Genomic DNA, 21,397 nt, shown 5'->3' with positions numbered 1-21,397 from the left:
GATACCTCACTTGTCCCCTGTTATATTTTTGTGCATGAGTAAGTATAGTGACAATGGATGGACATGGTTTCTTTTGTTATTTCCAAAACATGCGCTGTCTGGTTCTCATCTATTTTGGGTCAGGCGGGGTGTCATGGCAAACAGTCTCCGGTGGTGTCTCGGGGGGATTTAGGATATTTCCATTTCACACGTGCATGTAATGTGTGAAACAAGAAGAATTCTGGGGGGGGGCGTCATAGCAAACAGTGGAATAGTTTCTAAAAGTATAGAACATTTTTTTTTTTATAGCAGCTGTCTTAGGTTATTTTAAGTGTGATTTCTGAACATGTTGAGTTGACCACAGTCAGGATTTGGAACAGATTGGTCTAATTAATTTAATAACACACAGGTCAAAGTGCTGGGAAAAACAACTTGTTTGAATATGTTTTTAAATTAGTCATGGAATATTACGAACGTTAAGTTGCCGTATTAAAATTTTTGGCAGTCATCCAAGTTATGTTGCCATAGACAGCTCTTAGCTAAAATGTCAAGAAAGAAAAAAGTATATATACACTTTTCATTAAGATTGACACCCATAGATTTATCCTACTGCATACATTTAAAGTGCAATGAGCCACACCATTTCTCATTTCTCCTTTATTGTCTCATATGCCAGAATCTCAAGATGAGCAACATCTTCAGAGAGAATATGATATACATTTAAAGACCATTGTTAATACCTAATTTGATTTGAGGCCAAAAAGCAGCAGCTAGCCTGAAAGCACTGGGCATTCTGTCACCCCAGGGAACTAGTTTCACCACTGAATGTGTTCTCCTATTGGGAAAGCCATCCATCAGTGTTGAGTCGGAGTCGGCGAGTTGTGGGGAGGGACACGCTTTAGCCGTCACAAAGGTGTGTAATGCGCCAGCTAGGTGGGATGATGTATTGATCTGCATTGAGCAAAGGCACACTGCACCACTGTCTAACATCAAGGATTCAGTATGGAAATGCCTCGGGGAGTTTCATATTGGAGGCAACGAGTGGGAAAGTCAGTTATTGAAGTTGTTACACAGGTATTAGGGCAACATGATGTCAAATTAAAACACACTGAGCTTTGCCTTTTTGTGTTTCTGTAAAATTGCCAGTGGCTGCTTCTTAAACAGTCACGTTTTGTTATTATTTATCTGACATATGTTAAAGGAATGTTACAGTTTGATGACAGACCGTCTAATGAAAGGCTCTTGACATTTCCATATAAAATACATCAGTTAAACCTCTGAGGCCATTCATCAACACATCGCTAATAGATCAATTACATCACCAGATGACTTAAATGTCCCGTTTGCGGTCTTCATGTCTAACAGACATACCCTGTCAAAAATGCTGACGCAGAACAGACACTCTAGCTGATTGCTCAAAGGTGCTAGCCTTATCATTTTTGCTATGACGAGATAATTTTTGTTTGTTTGCGCTTGGAATTCGCAAGACACTAAGCAAGACTCTCTCTTTACAAAGGACGTCTCAACTCCTTCATGTGCTTTGGTCGATTCCAAAAAATCCAGACCAGTGAAATGACTCTGGTGACCCCTCACTTGGCTACGAATCAACATAATGCTTAGGATATTACTGCTGACCAAATAATGATTTTAGAGGAATATTGTGAAGCAGAATAACAGAAAATGACTGACCGTACACAAAAGTGCTTCAGTAAGAGGAAGTCTGTGTCTGTAATTTTCGGTTTATCTTTCCAGTTCTAGTCAGGGATGCAAATTACAGTTGTTGTTGAACAAGGATATGCAAAACGAATCCAATAGAGATGTGATGGATAGGCCCCTTGAAAGGCCTGCCATCTCAGTTGAATGTGCTTTTCATTGAGATCAGATGTTTGTTGGTGGATTTTGCATGTCTGCACTTTTTGTTAGACCCAAGGATAAGTGATCAAGCCACACTGTGCTTTATAAACAAGTCTTGCCATCATTAACAAAGACTCATTTTAAAGCTGCAATATGTAAGCAGTAGATCTGTTCTATGTGCGGTATTTCTATGCTTCCTGTTCTTAAGTTTTGCCTCTTATTCTTTCCACACTATACATTGCATGTTTTGTCACAAACTGAAATTCACAGGGGATTAATAAGGATCCACCCCTCTTTAAAAATATATATATTTTCACCTAAAATGACATACCCAAATCTAACAGTCTGTAGCTCAGGACCTGAAGTAAGGATATGCATATTATTGATACCATTTGAAAGGAAACACTTTGAAGTTTGTGGAAATGTGAAATTAACGTAGTGGAATTATAACACATTTAGATCTGGTAAAAGATAATACAATGACAAAAACATGCATTATTTTGCATTTAAAACAAATGTTTATAACATCTTTGAAATGCAAGAGGTCATAATGTATTATTCCAGCCCAGGCACAATTTAGATTTTGGCCACTAGATGGCAGTGTATGTGCAAAGTTTTAGACTGATCCAGTGAACCATTGTATTTCTGTTCAAAATGTTGTATCAAGGCTGCCTAATTGGTTTATTAATACATCTTCAAGTTCATAACTGTGCACACTCCTCAAAAAATTGCATTTTATTATTTCACTGTCAGAGCTATTCTAAATTGGACAGTGCAGTTAGATTAACAAGAATTTAAGCTTTCTGTCAATGTCAGATATGTCTATGTCCTGGGACATTTTCTTGTTACTTACAACATGCTAATCGAATTAGCCTACTTTAGCTCAACCGTCCCGCAGGGGACCCACCGATCCGGTAAAGGTTTTAACCAATGTATAACACTTGTATTTTCACGAGTGTTTATTACTATTTTTGTAATTTGAATTTGGCGCTCTGCAATTTCACCGGATGTTGTCGAGGTGGGATGCTAGCGCCCCAATGAGCCCAAAGAAGTTAATAATGGTGTTGGAGTTGTGCTTGGCCATGCAGTCGTGGGTGAACAGGAGTACAGGAGGGGACTAAGCACGCACCGCTGGGGGGCCCCCATTGAGGATCATTGTGGCAGATGTGTTGTTGCCTACCTTCACCACCTGGAGGCGGCCTGTCAGGACGTCCAAATGATGATAATTCTCCACATAAAACCCCTAAAGATGGACTAGCCCATCTGGCATTTGCCAGAACTGCCCTATGGCAAGTCCGTTTCTGACTGCATGCCTTAACACACAATATCTACCTGTTGCAGTCGATTACTAATGCTGTGGATCTATTTGTTGATTGTTAAGCAATGAATGGCACTTCACTGGTCTACATGGGTGCTTGTGAGCTGTAGAATACAGGATTTGCATCATCATGTAGTCAGAGGTGCCTAACTTAAAACAGAAGTATGAATTGTATGACCTTGGAAACTGCTGCTCAGTGTCATTTTATAGCTTCTAGATCATTTCCTCTGATTATCCCACTTGTCTGAACTTCCCCTAACCACATTTTTAGCTATATAAGTAACACTAATGTGAATAGAATACACATTTGTGTTCCTCAGCTAACATTTACAAGTTTCAAACAGACAGATAAGAACAACAAAACACCACATGGTTTAGGAAGCTTGTTGGTTGACTGTGGTCTGCTGGTTCCCCAGTGGGATGTGTCACCCTAATAACCTTGGTACTGAATTGCCCGGCTCCTTTAGCACAAATACAGTATATGTACATGCATTGTACTTAAACAACCCTTAACCAGCATGTCCAAAGCGAGCAGATGACACCGGCAGCATTCTGGGAAACAGCTCTGTTTGTCTCTGTCGTGGCTGCCTTACGGGTTGGTTATTGCATTTGAAGTTCAGTGTGCCGGTAGGCCCTTGAGCATGTGGGCTGCACTGCTTCCAGGATCAACTGAATCTCAAATGGTTGATGACACGTGTCCCGGTTATGTTTTTGAGAGGAGATGGTGAGCAGTAGGTCAGGCTGGGCAGGATAATGCCATGTTAGCCTAATGCTAAGTCTGCTCCAAGGCGAACACGCACATTGGCATGGCTATGAGAGGCACTATGTGGCTTAATGTTGAAAGACTGGCCATTGACCAGGCATTGAACCTGAAGGAAGGCGTGCTGCAAGTATCTTATTTGCACTACATTGTTTACTGGGCAGATGATATTACCGTGTAACTTGGCATAGCTCCCATTTTATTGTTTAACCTTCAACTCGGAAGCTGGGGCACGACTATTCAAAGTGACAAGGTGACGAAAGGTTTAAGCTTTACAGCATGTAATATGTATGTACAGTTGCCTATAGTATCTTAGTTTGGTGGACTTTGGAATTTGTGACCTGATTTCTCGGTGAAGCCTGATGTTTACTATTGCCAGACATATAATTTACTGACTAGAAGGATCCAAACACCCCTTTTTCAATAAAGGTCATACAGTATTGCACAATAGGTCCTCAAGAGAATGTTTCTCCTGGATATTCATTTGTTTTCAGTTAAATTATTATTTTTGTTGTGACTCAAGTCTCCTTTCACTCCTTTTCTTTTACAGATCAGACCCAATTGACATCCAATGGTAAGAGCTGCCTGGATAGATCTTCGCTATGGATGAACCTTGGAAAGGGACGATCAATTCTATTTGACTGCTCTATAACGTCAGGCCAATGTGGAGAGCCCCCAGAGACAACCGGGACCCACAGCCCCTCCCATCCCTGTACTGAATCCCCAGTGCAGAATGATCCAGGTTGGAGAATGTCTAACACCCCTACTTCAGGAGTCAAACGGCTATGCATAAGAACAATCGGACTAGCAATCTGTTTTGAAAGTATTTTCTCTGGATTCAAAAGACTTCCTAGCCAGTGACTTAAAATAAAAATACATTTTTTGTGACATTTCAGACTTTTCCAAGTGGTGGACAAGGTAACATTACCTTCCTATCGAGCTGTGGAGAGGTGGCAGTAGTCGCCCATGTGTAGCAGGAAAATAGCTGCTGATAGCGGAATAACGTAGCCTCAGATTGTCGGGGTTCGTTTCTTGACTGGGCGAGGGATCCCACCGCTACCAGCAACGAGCCCCAGTCTGCCTCACCGAGTCACTCCACTCCCGTCCAAAGGCAGACACTCTATCAAATGGCATGGGCCAAGTTCTTCAGAAAGCCGGGGGGCAATCTCGCCAAATCCTACCAGCCGGGGAGCATGCTGTCTCTAGCCCCCACAAAAGGCCTGCTGAACGAGCCGGGGCAGAACAGCTGCTTTCTCAACAGTGCCGTGCAGGTGAGTCCTAACTTACCAATAAATAGTAAATTGTTACTGCATGTTTTCTTCATATGCAGCAGAGGTAATGGCCATGAATAGAAATGCTTTGTTTTTGAATGGTTATGTATCCAGAACAATGGGATGGATCTAGAGACACTGTTAATCTCTGATTAGGGACATTAGTAAAAGCTTAATGTAAATTGCAACAATGCCAAATCCCTTTATTGCAACACCTGGTAAGCCGAGTCGATACAAAACATGTTCTCATTTCCAGTAGGCTACGTCACTCATGTTAGCGTTGCATAGTTTTAAGAAAGGACTCGACAGCATGTCCCCCCGGACAAAAATATTTACCAACACCAGCATTACGTTACAGCCTCAAAGCCCATAGCTTAGTCACTGTAAATATGTCAGTATGTCCCGGCAAGTTACTGGAAGGTTGTTTTTGGCTCGTGGGATGGCAGTTGGCGACAGGGTTGATGGGCGCAATCATCCCGCGGTGAGGTCACTCTTCCAGGCTGTGACTCAGGGGGGCGAGACATGGCTGAGCTGGGTGACGATGTCTGACACCGAGGGCTATGTTTCCAAGGAACAGTAGCCTTCCTTTATTCCCCCTCCCTCCCTCCTTCCTCTGTCCTCCTCCATGGCCTGACTCAACCAGAGACCCCCTTTAAATCTAAGCACCATCTACCACGGAAGGCCATCATTTCCACCCATAAATATTAACTGGCCCTGAAGTGTCACATTTGGAACTGAAGAATTGTTTTCTAAAACAAATCTCATTTAAAACCGGTCTTTCATCAAAGGTTATCAGGAAGGATTAGCTGGGCAAGTCTGGGTTATAATGAGAGTTGGGTGTGGATAATGAGGAACTTAATGAACATGACAATACTTTGTCAATATATTTTCTTCAATCCATTGTTCAGGTGCTGTGGCAGTTGGACATCTTCAGACGCAGTCTGAGGCAGCTTCCTGGGCACTTCTGTCTCGGAGACTCTTGCATCTTCTGTGCGTTGAAGGTATGCACCCTACATCAAGTCTTACAGTTGTTGCAAGCAATCACAATATATTAAAATTACTTTTTAGGGCTTTATTGTTGCTGACACGTAGTTGTCCCTTGAACTGCTGTTAATAATTCATTTAAAATGTTTTCATTTTCAGGTTCTTGAAAGTCAGTTAGGTTTGTTCAGAAACCTTGAATTAAATGAATGGTCTGGTTAATTCCCAACTTCTTTCCTTTTCCGCAGGGCATCTTCTCCCAGTTCCAACACAGTCGGGAGCGCGCTTTGCCGTCGGACAACCTGCGTCATGCTCTGGCAGAGACCTTTAAGGACGAGCACCGCTTTCAGCTCGGCTTCATGGACGATGCTGCGGAGTGCTTCGTAAGTTTCCCATGGTGATCGACCAAGCTTACCGGCTTAACCCAGGTATCCAGTGGTGCCTCTGAGCGGAGGCGACTGGGGCCTCCCCAGGGATAGACTGGAATGTGTGTTGGGGACATATGAGGGCAGACGTGCTGTAACAAATATTTCAGCAAGGTCACCGTCTGAAAGAACCCTGTCCCCTCTCCCACCAATCTCCTCGACACAACCCGAAATATATAATGGTGGCGGGTTATGGAAGCAGAAGCACCATCTTTGGGCCTTTACGGTTTCCTCACTGTGTATGCAGCATCACTCCGAGTGGTTTAAAGATGTCTCTATGAGCACTCTGAATGATTCATTATAACCATAACTATTCAGTCCACTTGTGCTTAGTTTGGCGATCATCCACTGTAATAGTAATGCTTTCTTACCCTGTTCTTTTTAACACTCATTCTATACCCAACAGGGAAAATGTCATTACAAGCTCAGACCCTGGAATGTTCAGATGCTTCAACACCAACTAAGAAACATCCAGGATTTAGGAATATTACTGTACATTACATCTAGTTTTTGACTTCATCTTCGTTAATGATTTGTTCCTCTTTAGCCATAGGGATTAGGGGACGGTACACTCCAGTACATTGTGTTCTCTGTCTGCGAGTATTGGGTTTGACGCCGTAGTGAAATTGCTGTAAACCTACTCAGCACAAACGTACACTCATTTTCTGTTCAGCGCAGCAGCTCTCGAGTGGGGAGGTCATTCACTCAGGAGGGCTCATTCTACAGTGGAGGATAAATGGATTTGAAAATTAAGTCTCTCGTTCTCTGTAGAACAGGAGGTGATGAGAAAAAGAGAGGCCAGCCAAACCAAATAACCAATGAGCTCACTCTCCGAGCTCCCCGGCAACACAGGGAACTACTCACACAGGCCGTTAGTAAAAATTTACCTCAGACTCCTGTGGTTTCCGTCTCGTACTGGAGTTTGTTTTGAATAAACAATGATTTAGAAAGAACCACAATCCAATCAAATCCAAGGTGGTGGTCAGAAGATCAGGTGCCAGACAAAACAAAAAATGAAATGTTTGTCCTGTAACCAATGTCCCATTCTCAGTTTGGCAACAACCCCGTTTTAATGATATAGCTAGAATAGAAATGTAACGTGAGATCACAGGGTTTTCTCCCTTTATTTTTACCTGCAATTTGGTCAGGCATGTCATCTGAATCATTCTAACATTGTTACAACTGGTTTAATTCTCAATGTACGTTTCGCTGTGTGCATGTTCAGATTTGGCAAGGCCGTGCATATAGCCATTCTCTCTTTTTCCTAAGGACCTAATAACCATGTGAATCTTAGGTTCACATGCGTAAATTAAAGACCAAATCAAGGCCCTGTAATGCTTCAGCCGGTACGACTTGGATTAATTTCTGAGCAGAATTAGCCAGTGTCAGATTAAATCGCTGTGAAATGGTGTAGGTCTAAAAGCAGCCTGACTCTTTCATAAACCCAGTGGGATTCTGTAGCAACGTGTGAGTTTCAAGTGGAGGCCGCTTGCACTCAGACTGGTTCCTTAACTACAGTAGTGAGGCACCGCATAACTCCCTAGCTGTTAAATGTCACAAAACAATACAGGTTTATACAGATGTATCAGGGGGGAAGTATTGGTTTACCAGATGTTATTTTTCTCTTTTAGTGGTACATTAAGGAGATAAGTGTATAGCTGAGGGTGAGTTGAGGGCGATACATGCTGAGGAAAAAATTATTAGCTGATGATTGCTAATATTTCAATAGAGGGGGGCGATTACCAAAGTTTCAATTTGAAAATGTGAATATTCCTTTGGATAAGATCAAGCTAACTTTGCTAATGGTGATTCGGTGAAAACTATTACATGTTTTGTTTTGACCCATTTCTTATCGTCATGGTATATTTCCACAGGAGAATATTCTGGAACGGATCCACCTGCACATTGTGCCTGAGGAGACAGATGCCTGCACCTCCAAGTCCTGCATCACACACCAGAAGTTTGCCATGACACTCTACGAACAGGTTAAAGGAAACTCCTAGCATTTGGTAGCATACACACACACAGGTCCATATCCAGTTGCAGGCACAGGGATCACACACACACACACACACACACACACACACACACACCATCCGGGGGTACAGCAGCAGCCACATGGAACACTGTCTGAGATAGGAGCTACCCAATTCGTCACATCTCCAGAGTGGGGTTGCTACTCTGGAATAGAGAGGGGGGTTTTCCTCAGATCCCTCCCTGCCGGTATGATGTTCATCTCACTAAATCCCAGAGCAGTCCTGTCGTCAACGTATCAGACAGCTTTGATGCAGGGTTTGATGGTGATGCATAGGTGGCCAACTCTGAGAGCAGGTAGATATGCGAGCTCTTCTTCCAGCAGGGTTTTACACACCTGATTCCATTAATCAGCTGCTCAACAGGTTAGTGGAATCGGGGGTCGTGTGGTGTTGGGACCGCTGGGGTCAGAGCGCGTTGTGTTCGAGTGCACTGTAGCGGATAGTTTGCTGTGCTACAGTTACAGTATGGTTGGAACAAAACACCTGTATACCCCAGTAGCTCTCCAGCAGGAGGGTTGCTTTGATGTTTCGGTAGAGGCCCTATAGTGTAAAAGCCAGCAGTGCTGTGGCCCAGTGTTGAGAAAGGAGGCAATAGATGACGTCTGAAGACCGGACACAAAACACAACTCACCCCGCCTGCCACTTTTCCTCTCAACTGACAAACAATCCACTCTCTTCCATCACAGTTCACACAAACACCCTAAAGTAGTAATTTCCCCATAACTGCCCCCAAACTACTACACCTCGTGAAATGACACGCTGACTTGATAATTAGTGCTTGGCAGTGGCTAAGCGGCGCCTAGCTAACGGCCATGTGTCTGTGTTGTGTTCCTGTTCCCCTCTCCCCTGCAGTCTGTGTGCCGTAGCTGTGGGGCATCCTCCGACCCCCTGCCCTTCACTGAGCTAGTGCATTATGTCTCCACCACTGCCCTCTGGTAAGCCATGCTTACTGACGTCACACAAAACACACATTCTCCATGTTCCTCTTAGGGTTACTGAGTGACTTTTGTAGCTTTGTCACTCTCTCTCTCATATTTTTCTCTCACACTCTTTCTGGTTCTCTCAGTCAACAGGTTTATCAGAGGCGGGACGAGTCATTTGGAGAGCTGCTGCAAGCGGCCAGCACCATCGGGGATTCCCGAAACTGTCCGGTAAGTGTCTGTCCTATCAAGCATTAAGAAAATCATACATTGATGTCAATGGCAGTTTTGTGCAAAAACTAGCACACGCATATCTCAAGTCAGGATGCAGCTCCATTCTCATCACACTAGACAACTAGTAGGGGGCGATGTCGGAAAGTCACTAGCAAGACAACAGCAGAACAGCAGAACCCCCCCCCCACTGTGAAGTCATATTTAGGGTTCTTGTTACTTAGTTGTCTGGTTAGTTAGCTAATAGAGCTGGGACGATAGCAGTATCGCAATATTTTTTCCCATGGCAAAAATGAAAACACAAAGCCGATCAAACTCTTTGGTCCTTTAAAAACCTGCTTTATGTAAAATATTGTGTGCTATAGCTTGGAAAATAAGGACATGTGACTCTGGATGACAACCATAATGATGTTTGTTTCCAACATTAGGGCTGTTTTCCTAAAGATGTGAAATCCACTTTCTGTTTGTTTCCTTGCCACGATTCAAACGAGTATCGCAATACCGGTATTGTCCCGGCCCTGTTAGCTAAACTGGTTAGTTAGCTCTGCTCCCCTAGTTATCTGTCTCCTCCCTCTCTCGCTGTCACCAGAGTAACTGTGGCCAGAGGATCAAGATACGCCGAGTCCTCATGAACTCCCCGGAGATCGTCACCATCGGCTTCGTGTGGGACTCAGACCAGTCAGACCTCACGGAGGACGTCATTCGCTCGCTGGGCCCACACCTCAACCTCTCTGGGGTAAGGATGGCAAGCCAGCAGGGACAAAAAGTACAACAAACTGATTATATTATTACAAAGATCAGTTCAATATTGTAGCGTAGTCTTTCCCAAACTTGGTACGGAGGCCCCAAGGGTTGCACATTTTGGTTTTTCCCCAGCACTACACAGCTGATTCAAATAACCAAATCATCATTAAGTTTTGTATTATTTGAATCAGCTGTGTAGGGCTGGGGCAAAAACCAAAACGTGCACCCCTTGGACTGAGTTTTGGAAACACTGATGTAGCGCTTTCAGTCTGCTCTTGTGTTTTGTTTATTGAAAGTGATGGGTCGTAGAGAAACTAAAAAAGGTTCAAAGACAGTGGAGAAGTGTACTTTTCCAATCACTGTCATAAAAAACCCATTGGGCAATGCAAAGTTGGATCTTTGATCGGGGCCAAAGACCTGTGAAAAAAGTTAGTGATGGCCAAGACCTTCCACATCAGATTAAAACATGTCTAATTCTCTGTCAGCCCGTCATAAAACAGATTAGTCAAGTAGTGTGATTAAAATTGCCAAAGCAGTGATTGCACCCAAACAAAATGGCCACCTTACCCCCCCCCAAAATGTGAACCCTGGAAATAGGAAAAACAACAATAATACAAAAAAACAACAATAATACACTATTTAGAATTGGTCGAGCTCCTAAAATATGGTTCAAATCACTGCATTCTGGTTTTACTCTCTTTGCTTTCTGTCTTTTTCTGTTTGTTTGTTTGTTGGAGCCTCCACAGCTGGTGTTCCTTGCCCTGGTTGTGTTGGGGTCAGTTTATTTCGGTGCCATGGAGCATATGGGGGAAATAAAGTGGGCTTTATCCCTGCGTAAGTCGGAGCGTTGCGTAAGCAGTGCGTGGTGCAATGCCCAGTTGGCCCATGCCGCTGATCAAAAAGCCCCTGCTGCATGGCCAGATCGTGTCAACACCCCCTCAGTGCCACGATGGAAGAGTACAGTGTTTGTGTGCGATTTGTTTGTGAGAGAGTCAGAGAAAGGTTACATGTGAATGTGTGTATATTATGTGTAAGAGAATGGTGCGTGTCTGGAAGGTGTGTGTGAGTCCATGTTGGAGTACAGAGTGTCCTTGGCATGGGTGTACAGGAGGTTTAATTTGTAGCACTCAACTCTGGCTGACACTATCCCTGTTCCTTCAAGAATAAAAGGAAATGAGCTTCACTGAAACCTGCTACAAATCTAGAACAAACTGTCATAGGCCAGGAACAACATATTACACAACACCATCTCCCTTGAATACTACAAGCACAGATTCCTCTCTTCCCCTCTCCTTGTTTTGAGCGCATTCCAATACTGGATTAGTCTAGCTCGTCTAGCAGAACCCCCCCCCCACCAAGTACCACAAAGGGCTTGATTCATACTTGTACTGTTCATGTGACTGTGCTGGGTGTTGGAGAAAACCTCCCCCTGCCTAGGAATCCATTGTCTCCTATGACCAAAGAGAACCAGCCATTCAGGAAAAACAAGAGGCTATTTCACAACCTCCTCATCCAGTGGTCTATTCAAACTGGTGGGAGGATGACATTATACTGACGATTGCCTGAGCAGCTAGAGATGTGTAAATTTACCATGCAGGCGATGCCAGCAATAGTTGAAGGGCAATTTTACTGTCCAAATGCTACCGTGTGGATGACAAACATGAATGTTTTTGGTAAAATGCTGTATATCTGACTGAGAAGGTTCTGCTGTGTGATAAGACTGTTAGTCCATTGAGCTAAAGTTTGGGGAGCCAATTTAAGTCTTTAGGTCTTAGTCAAGATTACTCATGGGCAGGGTGGGAGTGTTTTGGGCAAAATTTGACCAAATAAAGTAATTTTAAGTGTGTGTGTCTGCAGCTCTTCTACCGGGTGACAGACGAGCATGCCAAAAAGGGAGAGCTTCAATTGGTTGGGATGATCTGTTACTCCAGTCGCCACTATTGTGCCTTCGCCTTCCACACCAAGTCCGCCAAATGGGTGTTCTTCGACGACGCCACAGTCAAAGAGGTGAGGGAGGGGAAAAAGACATGCAGTCCTCCTATCAAGGGAGTGAAAACACTACACCTCAACCGACACTCATAGCATCTCACTCTTTCGCTGTGCTAACATATGCTGCTTGGACCACACACGTATAAATGCATGGACAGGCGCACACCACACGCACTAGCCTCTGTCTCGTTTGCTGTAGTGGTTCACACACACTCCCTCTCCGACACTATGACCAGAACAAGGAATTCACCAAGTAACTAAAGTAACATTTTTGTCGGTAACTTTCTTTAAAGGGATTTAACTAGTTGATTTGAAATAAAATCAGGAATACAGTCTGACATGAGAGGATTTTCCAGGAAGCTGATGTATAATATCATGGGATAAAAATCTGCTATTATCTGGAGCTAAAGCCTCCCTAGACAACAACTCAAAGTGCAGAAATGTACTCGTCTGAGCTGATGAAAAGGAGACTGGCTCCCTGAGCCATCTCTTATCTCCACCATCTTCTTATAAGGGCCACATCGATCTTTCTTCACCACCCCCGGGTTGATGACTCTTCAGTGGGGTTGAACAGTCTGCAATAATCACCAACACCCACACATGTTTGCAAGGGTGCACACACACACACACACACACACACACACACACACACACACACACACACACACACACACACACACACACACACACGCATGCAGCAGCACTAGTATTAGGTTTTCCCAGTGGAAGCAAGTCTTTCCCTAGTTAATTGCATCATCAGTCATCCAGTTTTTTTTTTTTTTTTTTTTTTACCTTTATTTAACCAGGCAAGTCAGTTAAGAACAAATTCTTATTTTCAATGACAGCCTAGGAACAGTGGGTTAACTGCCTGTTCAGGGGCAGAACGACAGATTTTTACCATGTCAGCTCGGGGGTTTGAACTTGCAACCTTCCGGTTACTTCTGGTTACTAGTCCAACGCTCTAACCACTAGGCTACCCTGCCGCCCCAAGTTGAGCTACACTGTTTAGTGGACTTCCACATTTCAGGATATCAAATTGAAATGACTGATGGTAAGAATTGGTATGTTGTGTGTGTGCATGCATATGTGAGAATGATAATGTACAACACTGGGTGTGTCTGTGTCCAGTCCATTTGATTGGACTGCGGTGCAGAGGCTGGCTGGCTCGGAGTCAATCCAGCAGCAGCAGCTTGTGCTGTGTATGCACTTCAGCCCGACTGGGACAGAGTGCTACAAGCACAGCACCCGAGCCAACCAAATAACACGCCATATACCTGCTGTGTTGCTACTCATTCTCTTACGGCCTCACACCAAGTAATGAGCAGAAATACCCTACAGTTTATGGATGGCTTTTAAAACTATATTTATATTTGACATTTATGGTTGCAGTTTGTTGACTGTCATAATTGCTTGTATCAGTTATTGCAGGGGTTCAGCGGTTCCACTAAGCCTATGTTGTTGTTGTCCCAGGTGGGGATCAGTGGCCAACATGAAAAATGTCAACTTTGAGCACCCTCTCTCCATCTTTTAATTAGACCCCCCCCATTTTACTGTCACATTCCTTTCTTGCTCTTTCTCCTTCCTGTCTCTCTCTCTCACACCTTCTGCTCCTCTCTCCTTCTCCTTCCTGTCTCTCTCTCTCACACCTTCTGCTCCTCTCTCCTTCTCCTTCCTTTGGTTAATTAAGGTGTACACTAGCAGCTGTTAGCCTCCAGTCTGCCTCTGTGGCATTTTGTAGTGAGGCACGAACTCTGTTCAGCTAATGTGATTGTGAAACTGCTTCAACGCATAATATTCACTTATGATCCAAGAGAAAGGGACAATGTGCTTTCGCAGTGCACAACAATGTCTCCTTGGACATTCTAAAATGATATTTCCTCCCTGAACCCTTTTGTGACATGTCTGGTCTATGGTCACCATATGTTTTGAGGGTAGTGGTTCAAAGAATGTCCCTGAATTCAAGCAAGCATTGTCAACATTTGTCCTCTGGGGTTTTTGTTTGTGCACTATCAATTTAAATGAGGCATAAGATAGTATGTACTCTGATAATAATATTTCTTAGAGCCCAAGCCCTTTAAATGTATGAACCAATTCAATTACAAGTCAGCATTTTCTGCACGGTGTACTCCAAGGTACCTAACATTTACATAGTTAGGTTTTGGCAACTGATGCTCATCAAATAAATAGTCTCTTCAAAAGTAGTAATGTGTATTGACTGGCACTAAATGACACATTTGGCTTCTGACAAGACCTCTCTGTCTAATGAGATAAGGAAAACTGGTCGGTGCCAGTAAGACACGGGGAACATTTTATTTTCTTGTCACATTGGGAAAATGCCATTTCGCCTTTCTGCCTGTCAAGCAGGAACACACACACACACACACACACACACTCTTCATGTGAGTCTCTTATTGACCTCCCAGTCTCATCTCCCCTATCCTAGATTGGGACCCGGTGGAAAGATGTGGTCACCAAATGCACCAAAGGCCACTTCCAACCCCTCCTCCTATTCTACTCCAACCCAGATGGCAGCGCCATCTCCGTAGACGACACCTCGCGCCAGAACACTGACCACTCCTGCTACAAGTCCCCCGTCAAAGGAGACGTCCAAGGTATACATCGCAACAAAGTGACATTCTTTTTTTAATTTATAGGAAGAACTACACACTACCCCTAGAGTCATGGAACTTTTACAGCACATTGAGGGGAAATAACTGCTTTCAATTTGCGTATCAAAATGATGCACAAATATATATATATTTTTTCAGGATGCCAACAATATTAAGTCAATTGTACAATCACTTTTCATGGTGTCATCAACCCATGATGTGACTTCTGTTGTTTTTGCGATGGCGATGCAGTCTATCTCGTGGTCTTGGTTTAGGTCTTTTGGAGACCAGATTCAAATGGCCCCCCTTTCCAAAATGGTTGAACGACCCCCTTAGCTTCACTCGAGACGATTCCCAGGAACCACACACCACGTTTATAATTCATAGTTCCTTTTAATTCATGCTTAACATGGGGATGCTATATTTAAGTTGGTGCAGTAAATTCTCAGCGAGAGGGGGTCCTAAAATAAGTGCTTCTATGAGTAGAGATCTCCGGCAAGAGCAATTTGGAATTCATGCCAGCAAGTGTTGCCAATGGTGTGACTGTGGTTACAACTTCCTTTTAACAGTGTGTACTAGCCAAATGACCACCACTGCCACAGAGCAGTGGTTCTCAAACTTTTTTGGCTAGCATCCCCTTTAACTATTTTGGTCTAAATTTGAGCCCTGTTCCGGATGCACATGAGTTGCTTTCTGTGAAGTGTTAGCCTCACCACATTCAGTCGGAGATAGACTGTAAAAACAAAAAAGGGGTGGGGTGGGGGGACTACAGTACATGTTGTAGTGTAGAATTCTGTTTTGTTAATATGATTGGGTCGATGGGTCTGTTCGGGCCACAATTTTGGCATTTTGAAGTCTCTCAATGTGCTTGAGATTTTCTGTTTTGACTGTATGACCAGAAAATACATGCAGTTGACAAAAGTGACTGACTTTACAAATACGTGCTGGACTTCAAAACAAGTTTGGGATGCCCATCACTTCAGTTGGATTTATGGTTGCAAAATTCCAGTAACTTAACTAAAATTCCCTAAATCCTGTTTGGAGGATTCCCAAATTCCCTGCTTAATTGTTTCCTGATTCCAGGAATATTCCAAACCGGGATTTCTGGAAAAACTGTCAATTTGAGGAAAGTTCCCAGAATTTTGCACTCTAGTTGGATTACTGTTTATTAGTGAATTAGCTAACGGTGTTCCAACCTTTCTGTACCACTCAATACTTGATTTGAAACTGAACTACGAGAGTTCATGAGCAGAAGGCATTGAACAATATCTATATGTTTTATTTTTTATTTTACTACGACCTCGACCATAATACCCGTCGCTGTTGGCAATATCAAGAAGTTGTACATTTGTACAGCTGAACATTTCTGTGTGAGGATTAAAAACCTCTGGATTTGTTTGGGGTGGGGTTTATCCCCCGTAATGATCTGCTCTCTAACTCTCTGAGCTGGCCTCGCCCCCAGGTCGTGATGGTGACTGCGGCTCACTGGCCTTCAGAGGCGTGCTTTAGAAGAAAGAGAAAATGTTCTGTTACATTTTCAAAAATGTTGTTAATTGGGTCGCGCTAAACTATAGATTTTTTTTAATAGAAATTTTTCCAGAGATTTTTGGAATCAACTGAAATGTAAATGGTAATAGGAAGCTTATTTACATAATACCTAAGAATTGCTTGTTGGAATTGATCCCCACCCTGGTTTGTCTCACCAGTAGAAACGGATCCATGAAGAGACATAGGCCATCCATATGTAAAAAAAAAAATAAAAGATTCTGTCCCTCTCCTCCTTTTCGACCAACCAGCGCCCTCCTCTCTACTTCCGGGCCCCAAGAAACTGGACCTGACCAGAGAGAACCTGAATGCCCTGCTGGGCCCCAGCAGCTTCAAACAGAATAGCCAGACCCCTTCCACCTTTACCTGGGGCAGTGGCCAGACTGGCGGGGGCCGTGGACCAGGTACGACAAGGGGTTGGTGGCGGGAGGATATGATGGGAGACAGGAAGAGGAATGGGTATTTCTACACATAGCTATGGAAGATGGGTATTATCAGAGTGAGACATTTGCGAGGTACATGATAGGTATTGAGAGAAAAGACTGAAAGATGTGACGGGGTTAGAGGTAGAGAAGATTGCAGGTAGATTAGAGTTACTATAGAGGGGGGGGGGTGGAGCATGGATAGAGGCAAGAACAGCCAAGAGGGTAGAGGGACAGCCTTTGAGAGGAGTAAGGCCTGGGAGGGAGAGGGGCCAGAGTTTGAAAAGTGACCTTTATGATGGAAGGGAATGAGGACACATGGGAGTGAGGGATCAGGAGCACGAACACCTCCAAGGAGAAGAGGCAAGCGAAGGCGATGACAAGAGAAGCAAGGAAAGAGCATAAGGGCAGACTCTTTTAAGCACCCTATTCCCTATATAGTGCACTACCTTTAACCAGGGTCAAAAGTAGTGCACTATAGTGGAATGAGGGCGCCATTTGGGACACAAGCCTTAGTTATTATTGCACATTCCTTTGTGATTACGGAGGATTGCGTAACGTCTGTCCTTGTTTAGGTCCCCCTTTGTTGTTACTCCCTGCTTAAAGCCATCAGCTCAATATGATGCATTTTGAATGTTTTCTATCCCCCAGCACTGGAAAAGTTACCAGTCGCTCACGGCTTTTGAGAACAGCAAGGCCACCCCGAATGACTGAAAATAATAATCATAGCAGTCAAGTATCTTGTGGGAAAGTGATGAATTGTCCTCATGACACTTTATCCAGGCAATAGAGTGACTGTGCAATTTGCAAAATTGTCTCGTCATTGATTTCAATGTGAAGCCGAAACCTTCAGTTCTTATTCACAGAGAGCCTCTTCTAGCACATTTTCTGTGCTACACAGAGTTGTTTGGCATTTTCAACGACCGCAGCACATGCTTCTAGTTCTATCCATTGTATCCGACTTTCTCCTATTTTACGAGAAGAGGCTACAGAGATGAGACTTGGGGAGGATAGAAGGAGAGAGAATTTCTTCCGTGGGTTCCATCTCAGTGCATTTCCCCCCGTGAAGCAGAAAAGCACGGCGTGTACATCACATCGATCGGCCCTAAACTACTCCTTAAACTCAGCACTGTTCAATTCCTCCAGGGGGCTAGTCAGGGGATGGAAGGGAGGAGTAGTGGAGGTGGAAGATGGGGTGGGGGTGGCTTAAGCGACTGTAGTTTGTGTTGGGATTAGAGGTACAGTAGAAAGGACTTTACCCCTTCGTGTTTGACGGCTTGTTCCTTTTGGTGTGTGGTCTATTGGAAGTCACTCTGTTTCTCAAAATGACTGAAATAGAATGTAGTCTAGAATGTGTTTCTTTCCCCTGTTGTGCAGTGAAGCTGGGCACCAGTGATCCTAAGAGCCGTCTGAAGGACATCTCCAGAGAGGTGGTCATGAAGGCAGGGGAGGTCCGGGGAATGCACCCCTCCAGGAGAGACCAGGACAGGACAGAGAGGAGGAGACAGGACGCCCGATACCGAGGTATGGCGCTACACACACACACACACACGCTACACACACACACACACACACACACACACACAGTTTACATACACATGTCCTTGGTCGAAGTAAATATCATAGAAGAGTGGTATTGTCTTTAGGACAGCTGTTTTTTTTAGTTATGACATTTGTGTTTATGTAATTATTGTATCGTGTGTGTTTTATAGTTTTGTTCAATGTTGTGTTAGTGTATGTAAGTTGTTTTGTCTGAATCTTTGTTCACCCTGTTGCTGTTGGACAAGGTCTCTCTTGAAAACGAGATTTTAACTCCATGAAAAAAACCTGTATAAATAAAGGTTGAATAAAAACACGCGCGCACACACAGGGAGGAAAAGTAACTGATATGAAATGATAGTGGCATTGCACTATGCATGTACGCACACACACACCAATGAAAATAGAAAATGATCCTTGACACATTGCTCTACACAGTACACATGCAATCCATCATTACCACCATAAAGATGCACAACAAACCAGCGGTGCACTGGAATGGCCTACCAGGCAGGGTGGTTTGGGAGCAATGTGTCAGGATGGGGATCATGTCTCCCTCCCTTTTGAATCAGGCCCTTTTACGTACCTTTCTCTATTATCTCACTGCTGGATACTGTGGTAGGCTGTATACCCTGTTCTATTTGGATTCCTAGCTGCTGTCTGGAGGTGCTATTCAAATGTCTTGAGTGATCACACGACAGTGTGAGAGTAGGATCATAGAATTCCTGGCCCTGGACCCATATCGCTTATATCTAGGCCAGCAAAAGAAATAAGGCAACATCTATGGCCGCATGAGACCCACTACCACCCTCATATAGCCTACCTTCTCTCATCCAACCATAAGTACCGTAATTGCTGGACTATTAAGCGCACCTGGATATAAACCGCACCCATTGAATTATTAAAAAATATGTATTTTGTACATAAATAAGCCGCACATGTCTATAAGCCGCAGGTGCCTACTGGTACATTGAAACAAATGAACTTTACACAGCCTTTTAAACGAAACACGGCTTGTAACAAAAATTTAAACAGTGGCCTACCAAGAAAGTCATTGGTCACCATCTTCCTCCTCCTGTGCACTGAAACCACTGAAGTCATCTCCTTCGGTGTCAGAGTTGAATAGCCTCAGAATTGCTTCATCCGATGTTGGATCGTTTTCATTGTCGCTCTCGTCACTTTCATCCGGAGGCAAATACCCCGCTGAGCTCATGCTGCCCCTTCAACACGAAGCAGTCCAGCCTTTTGAAACCCGTTGATGATAGTGGATTTTTTGACAATGTTCCACGCTGTCAGGACCCACTGGCAGACTTGACCATAAGTTGCTCTTCGCATGCGGCCTGTTTTAGTGAAGGATTTCTCCCCACTTGTCATCCAGGCCTCCCACTGAACAAGGAGCGCCAGCTTAAATGCACGATTTACACTGATGTCGAGCGGCTGCAAATACTTTGGGCCATCTGCTTTTCTTCCCTCTGAAAGCTGTTGTCTTTTTGCACTGAGTCAGTTCCTCACGCTGCTTTCCAACGTCTTATCATCGACTCATTAAGGCCAAGCTCCCGTGCAGCAGCTCTATTTCCTTTTCCAACAGCCAGATCGATCGCCTTCAACTTGAAAGCTGCATCATATGCATTTCTCCATGTCTTTGCCATGATGAGGGTGACAAAATTACTACCGTAATCAGAATGATGGGAAGTTTGAGCGCGCTCGATTTACGTAATGTGTTATGTGACGGTGCTCAGTTTTTTTTGGTGGCATGAATCTTGTGAAAGCGGGAAAAATCCATAAATTAGCCGCGTCATTGTATAAACCGCGAGGTTCAAAGCGTGGGAATAAAGTAGCGGCTTATAGTCCGGAAATTACGGTAGTCCCTCAAAGGTGTTGTGGCTTGCTGTGTGTGTTGGTGGGGGACTTACAGGTAGATCGATGTGAAAGCAATCTCTAAAATTGTTCATAAGAACGGATCTAAGGATCAGCATACCCAAAGCCTAACCCGAACCATTGGAGGAAAATGCCAAATTGATCATAGGTCAGTGTCTAGAGGCAACTTCACCCCTTTCCTCCTTGGTCTCTAACCCTCTGTTGTATTTCTCTCACCTGTCATGTCGTTACATTTCTGTAAACACCAAACGGGTTGGAAATAGGGGCAAGGTGATAGGAACTGAAATTGAACTAGCCCCCACAGCCACTATGTTAGCACCAGGCTCATGTCCCATTATGATTGAATGCACCAGGCTAACAGAGGCTAGCATCATGGCTTTGATGAATGGTGAGGCTGGAGGTGAGCTAAAGTAAGTGGAATACATCTATATATAATACTGCTTGTGCCCAGGCTAGCTCTCTTCAAAGGTACTTGATCGTTTTAGTTTCAAGTTTTAATGCTGTACACACGATCAGTTCCACTACCATATTTACAATATGCAGGGATACCGGAGTGGTGGAGGTATATATGTATAGGGGTAAGGTGACTAGGCATCAGGATATATGATAAACAGGGAGTGTGTGTGTTGGCGTGTCAGTGTGTGTAGGGCCCTATGAGTGTGCATAGAGACAGTGGGGAAAATAAAATACAAGGATCAACTTGGACAATCCGTTTAGCTATTTTGTTAGCTATTTAGCAGTCTAATGGCTTGGGGATAGAAACTGTTCCATAGCCTGTTGGTGTCAGACTTGGCGCACCAGTAGAGCTTGCCATGCAGAAGTAGAGAGAACAGCTTGGGTGCCTGGAATCTTTAACAATTTTCCGTCCCGTCACACTTGGAAACATAGCAAAACAA

At 43.9% G+C, this 21,397-nt stretch overlaps 1 protein-coding gene across 3 annotated transcripts in view; it reads left to right on the top strand.

Moving 5' to 3' along the window:
- The window catches only part of LOC112214883 (inactive ubiquitin carboxyl-terminal hydrolase 53-like), a 54,690-nt gene that overhangs the window by 14,757 nt on the left and 18,536 nt on the right, over window positions 1-21,397 (top strand). For 2 of the 3 annotated variants that reach the window (XM_042298359.1, XM_042298357.1), the window contains exons 2-12: window positions 4,462-5,182; window positions 6,091-6,183; window positions 6,412-6,546; window positions 8,463-8,573; window positions 9,477-9,559; window positions 9,691-9,775; window positions 10,365-10,511; window positions 12,377-12,526; window positions 14,952-15,120; window positions 16,914-17,066; window positions 18,462-18,608. In XM_042298359.1, coding sequence (XP_042154293.1) covers window positions 5,039-5,182; window positions 6,091-6,183; window positions 6,412-6,546; window positions 8,463-8,573; window positions 9,477-9,559; window positions 9,691-9,775; window positions 10,365-10,511; window positions 12,377-12,526; window positions 14,952-15,120; window positions 16,914-17,066; window positions 18,462-18,608 — 1,417 coding nt within the window. In that variant the 5' untranslated portion in view covers window positions 4,462-5,038. The remainder of the gene's footprint in view (window positions 1-4,461; window positions 5,183-6,090; window positions 6,184-6,411; window positions 6,547-8,462; window positions 8,574-9,476; window positions 9,560-9,690; window positions 9,776-10,364; window positions 10,512-12,376; window positions 12,527-14,951; window positions 15,121-16,913; window positions 17,067-18,461; window positions 18,609-21,397) is intronic. The other variant, XM_042298358.1, reaches the window with a different exon arrangement.

Source organism: Oncorhynchus tshawytscha, linkage group LG15 (assembly GCF_018296145.1).
Source record: "Oncorhynchus tshawytscha isolate Ot180627B linkage group LG15, Otsh_v2.0, whole genome shotgun sequence".
Lineage (NCBI taxonomy): Eukaryota > Metazoa > Chordata > Actinopteri > Salmoniformes > Salmonidae > Oncorhynchus > Oncorhynchus tshawytscha.
The sequence above is the reverse complement of the archived record's forward strand: the minus strand, read 5'-3'. Positions and strand labels throughout refer to the sequence as shown.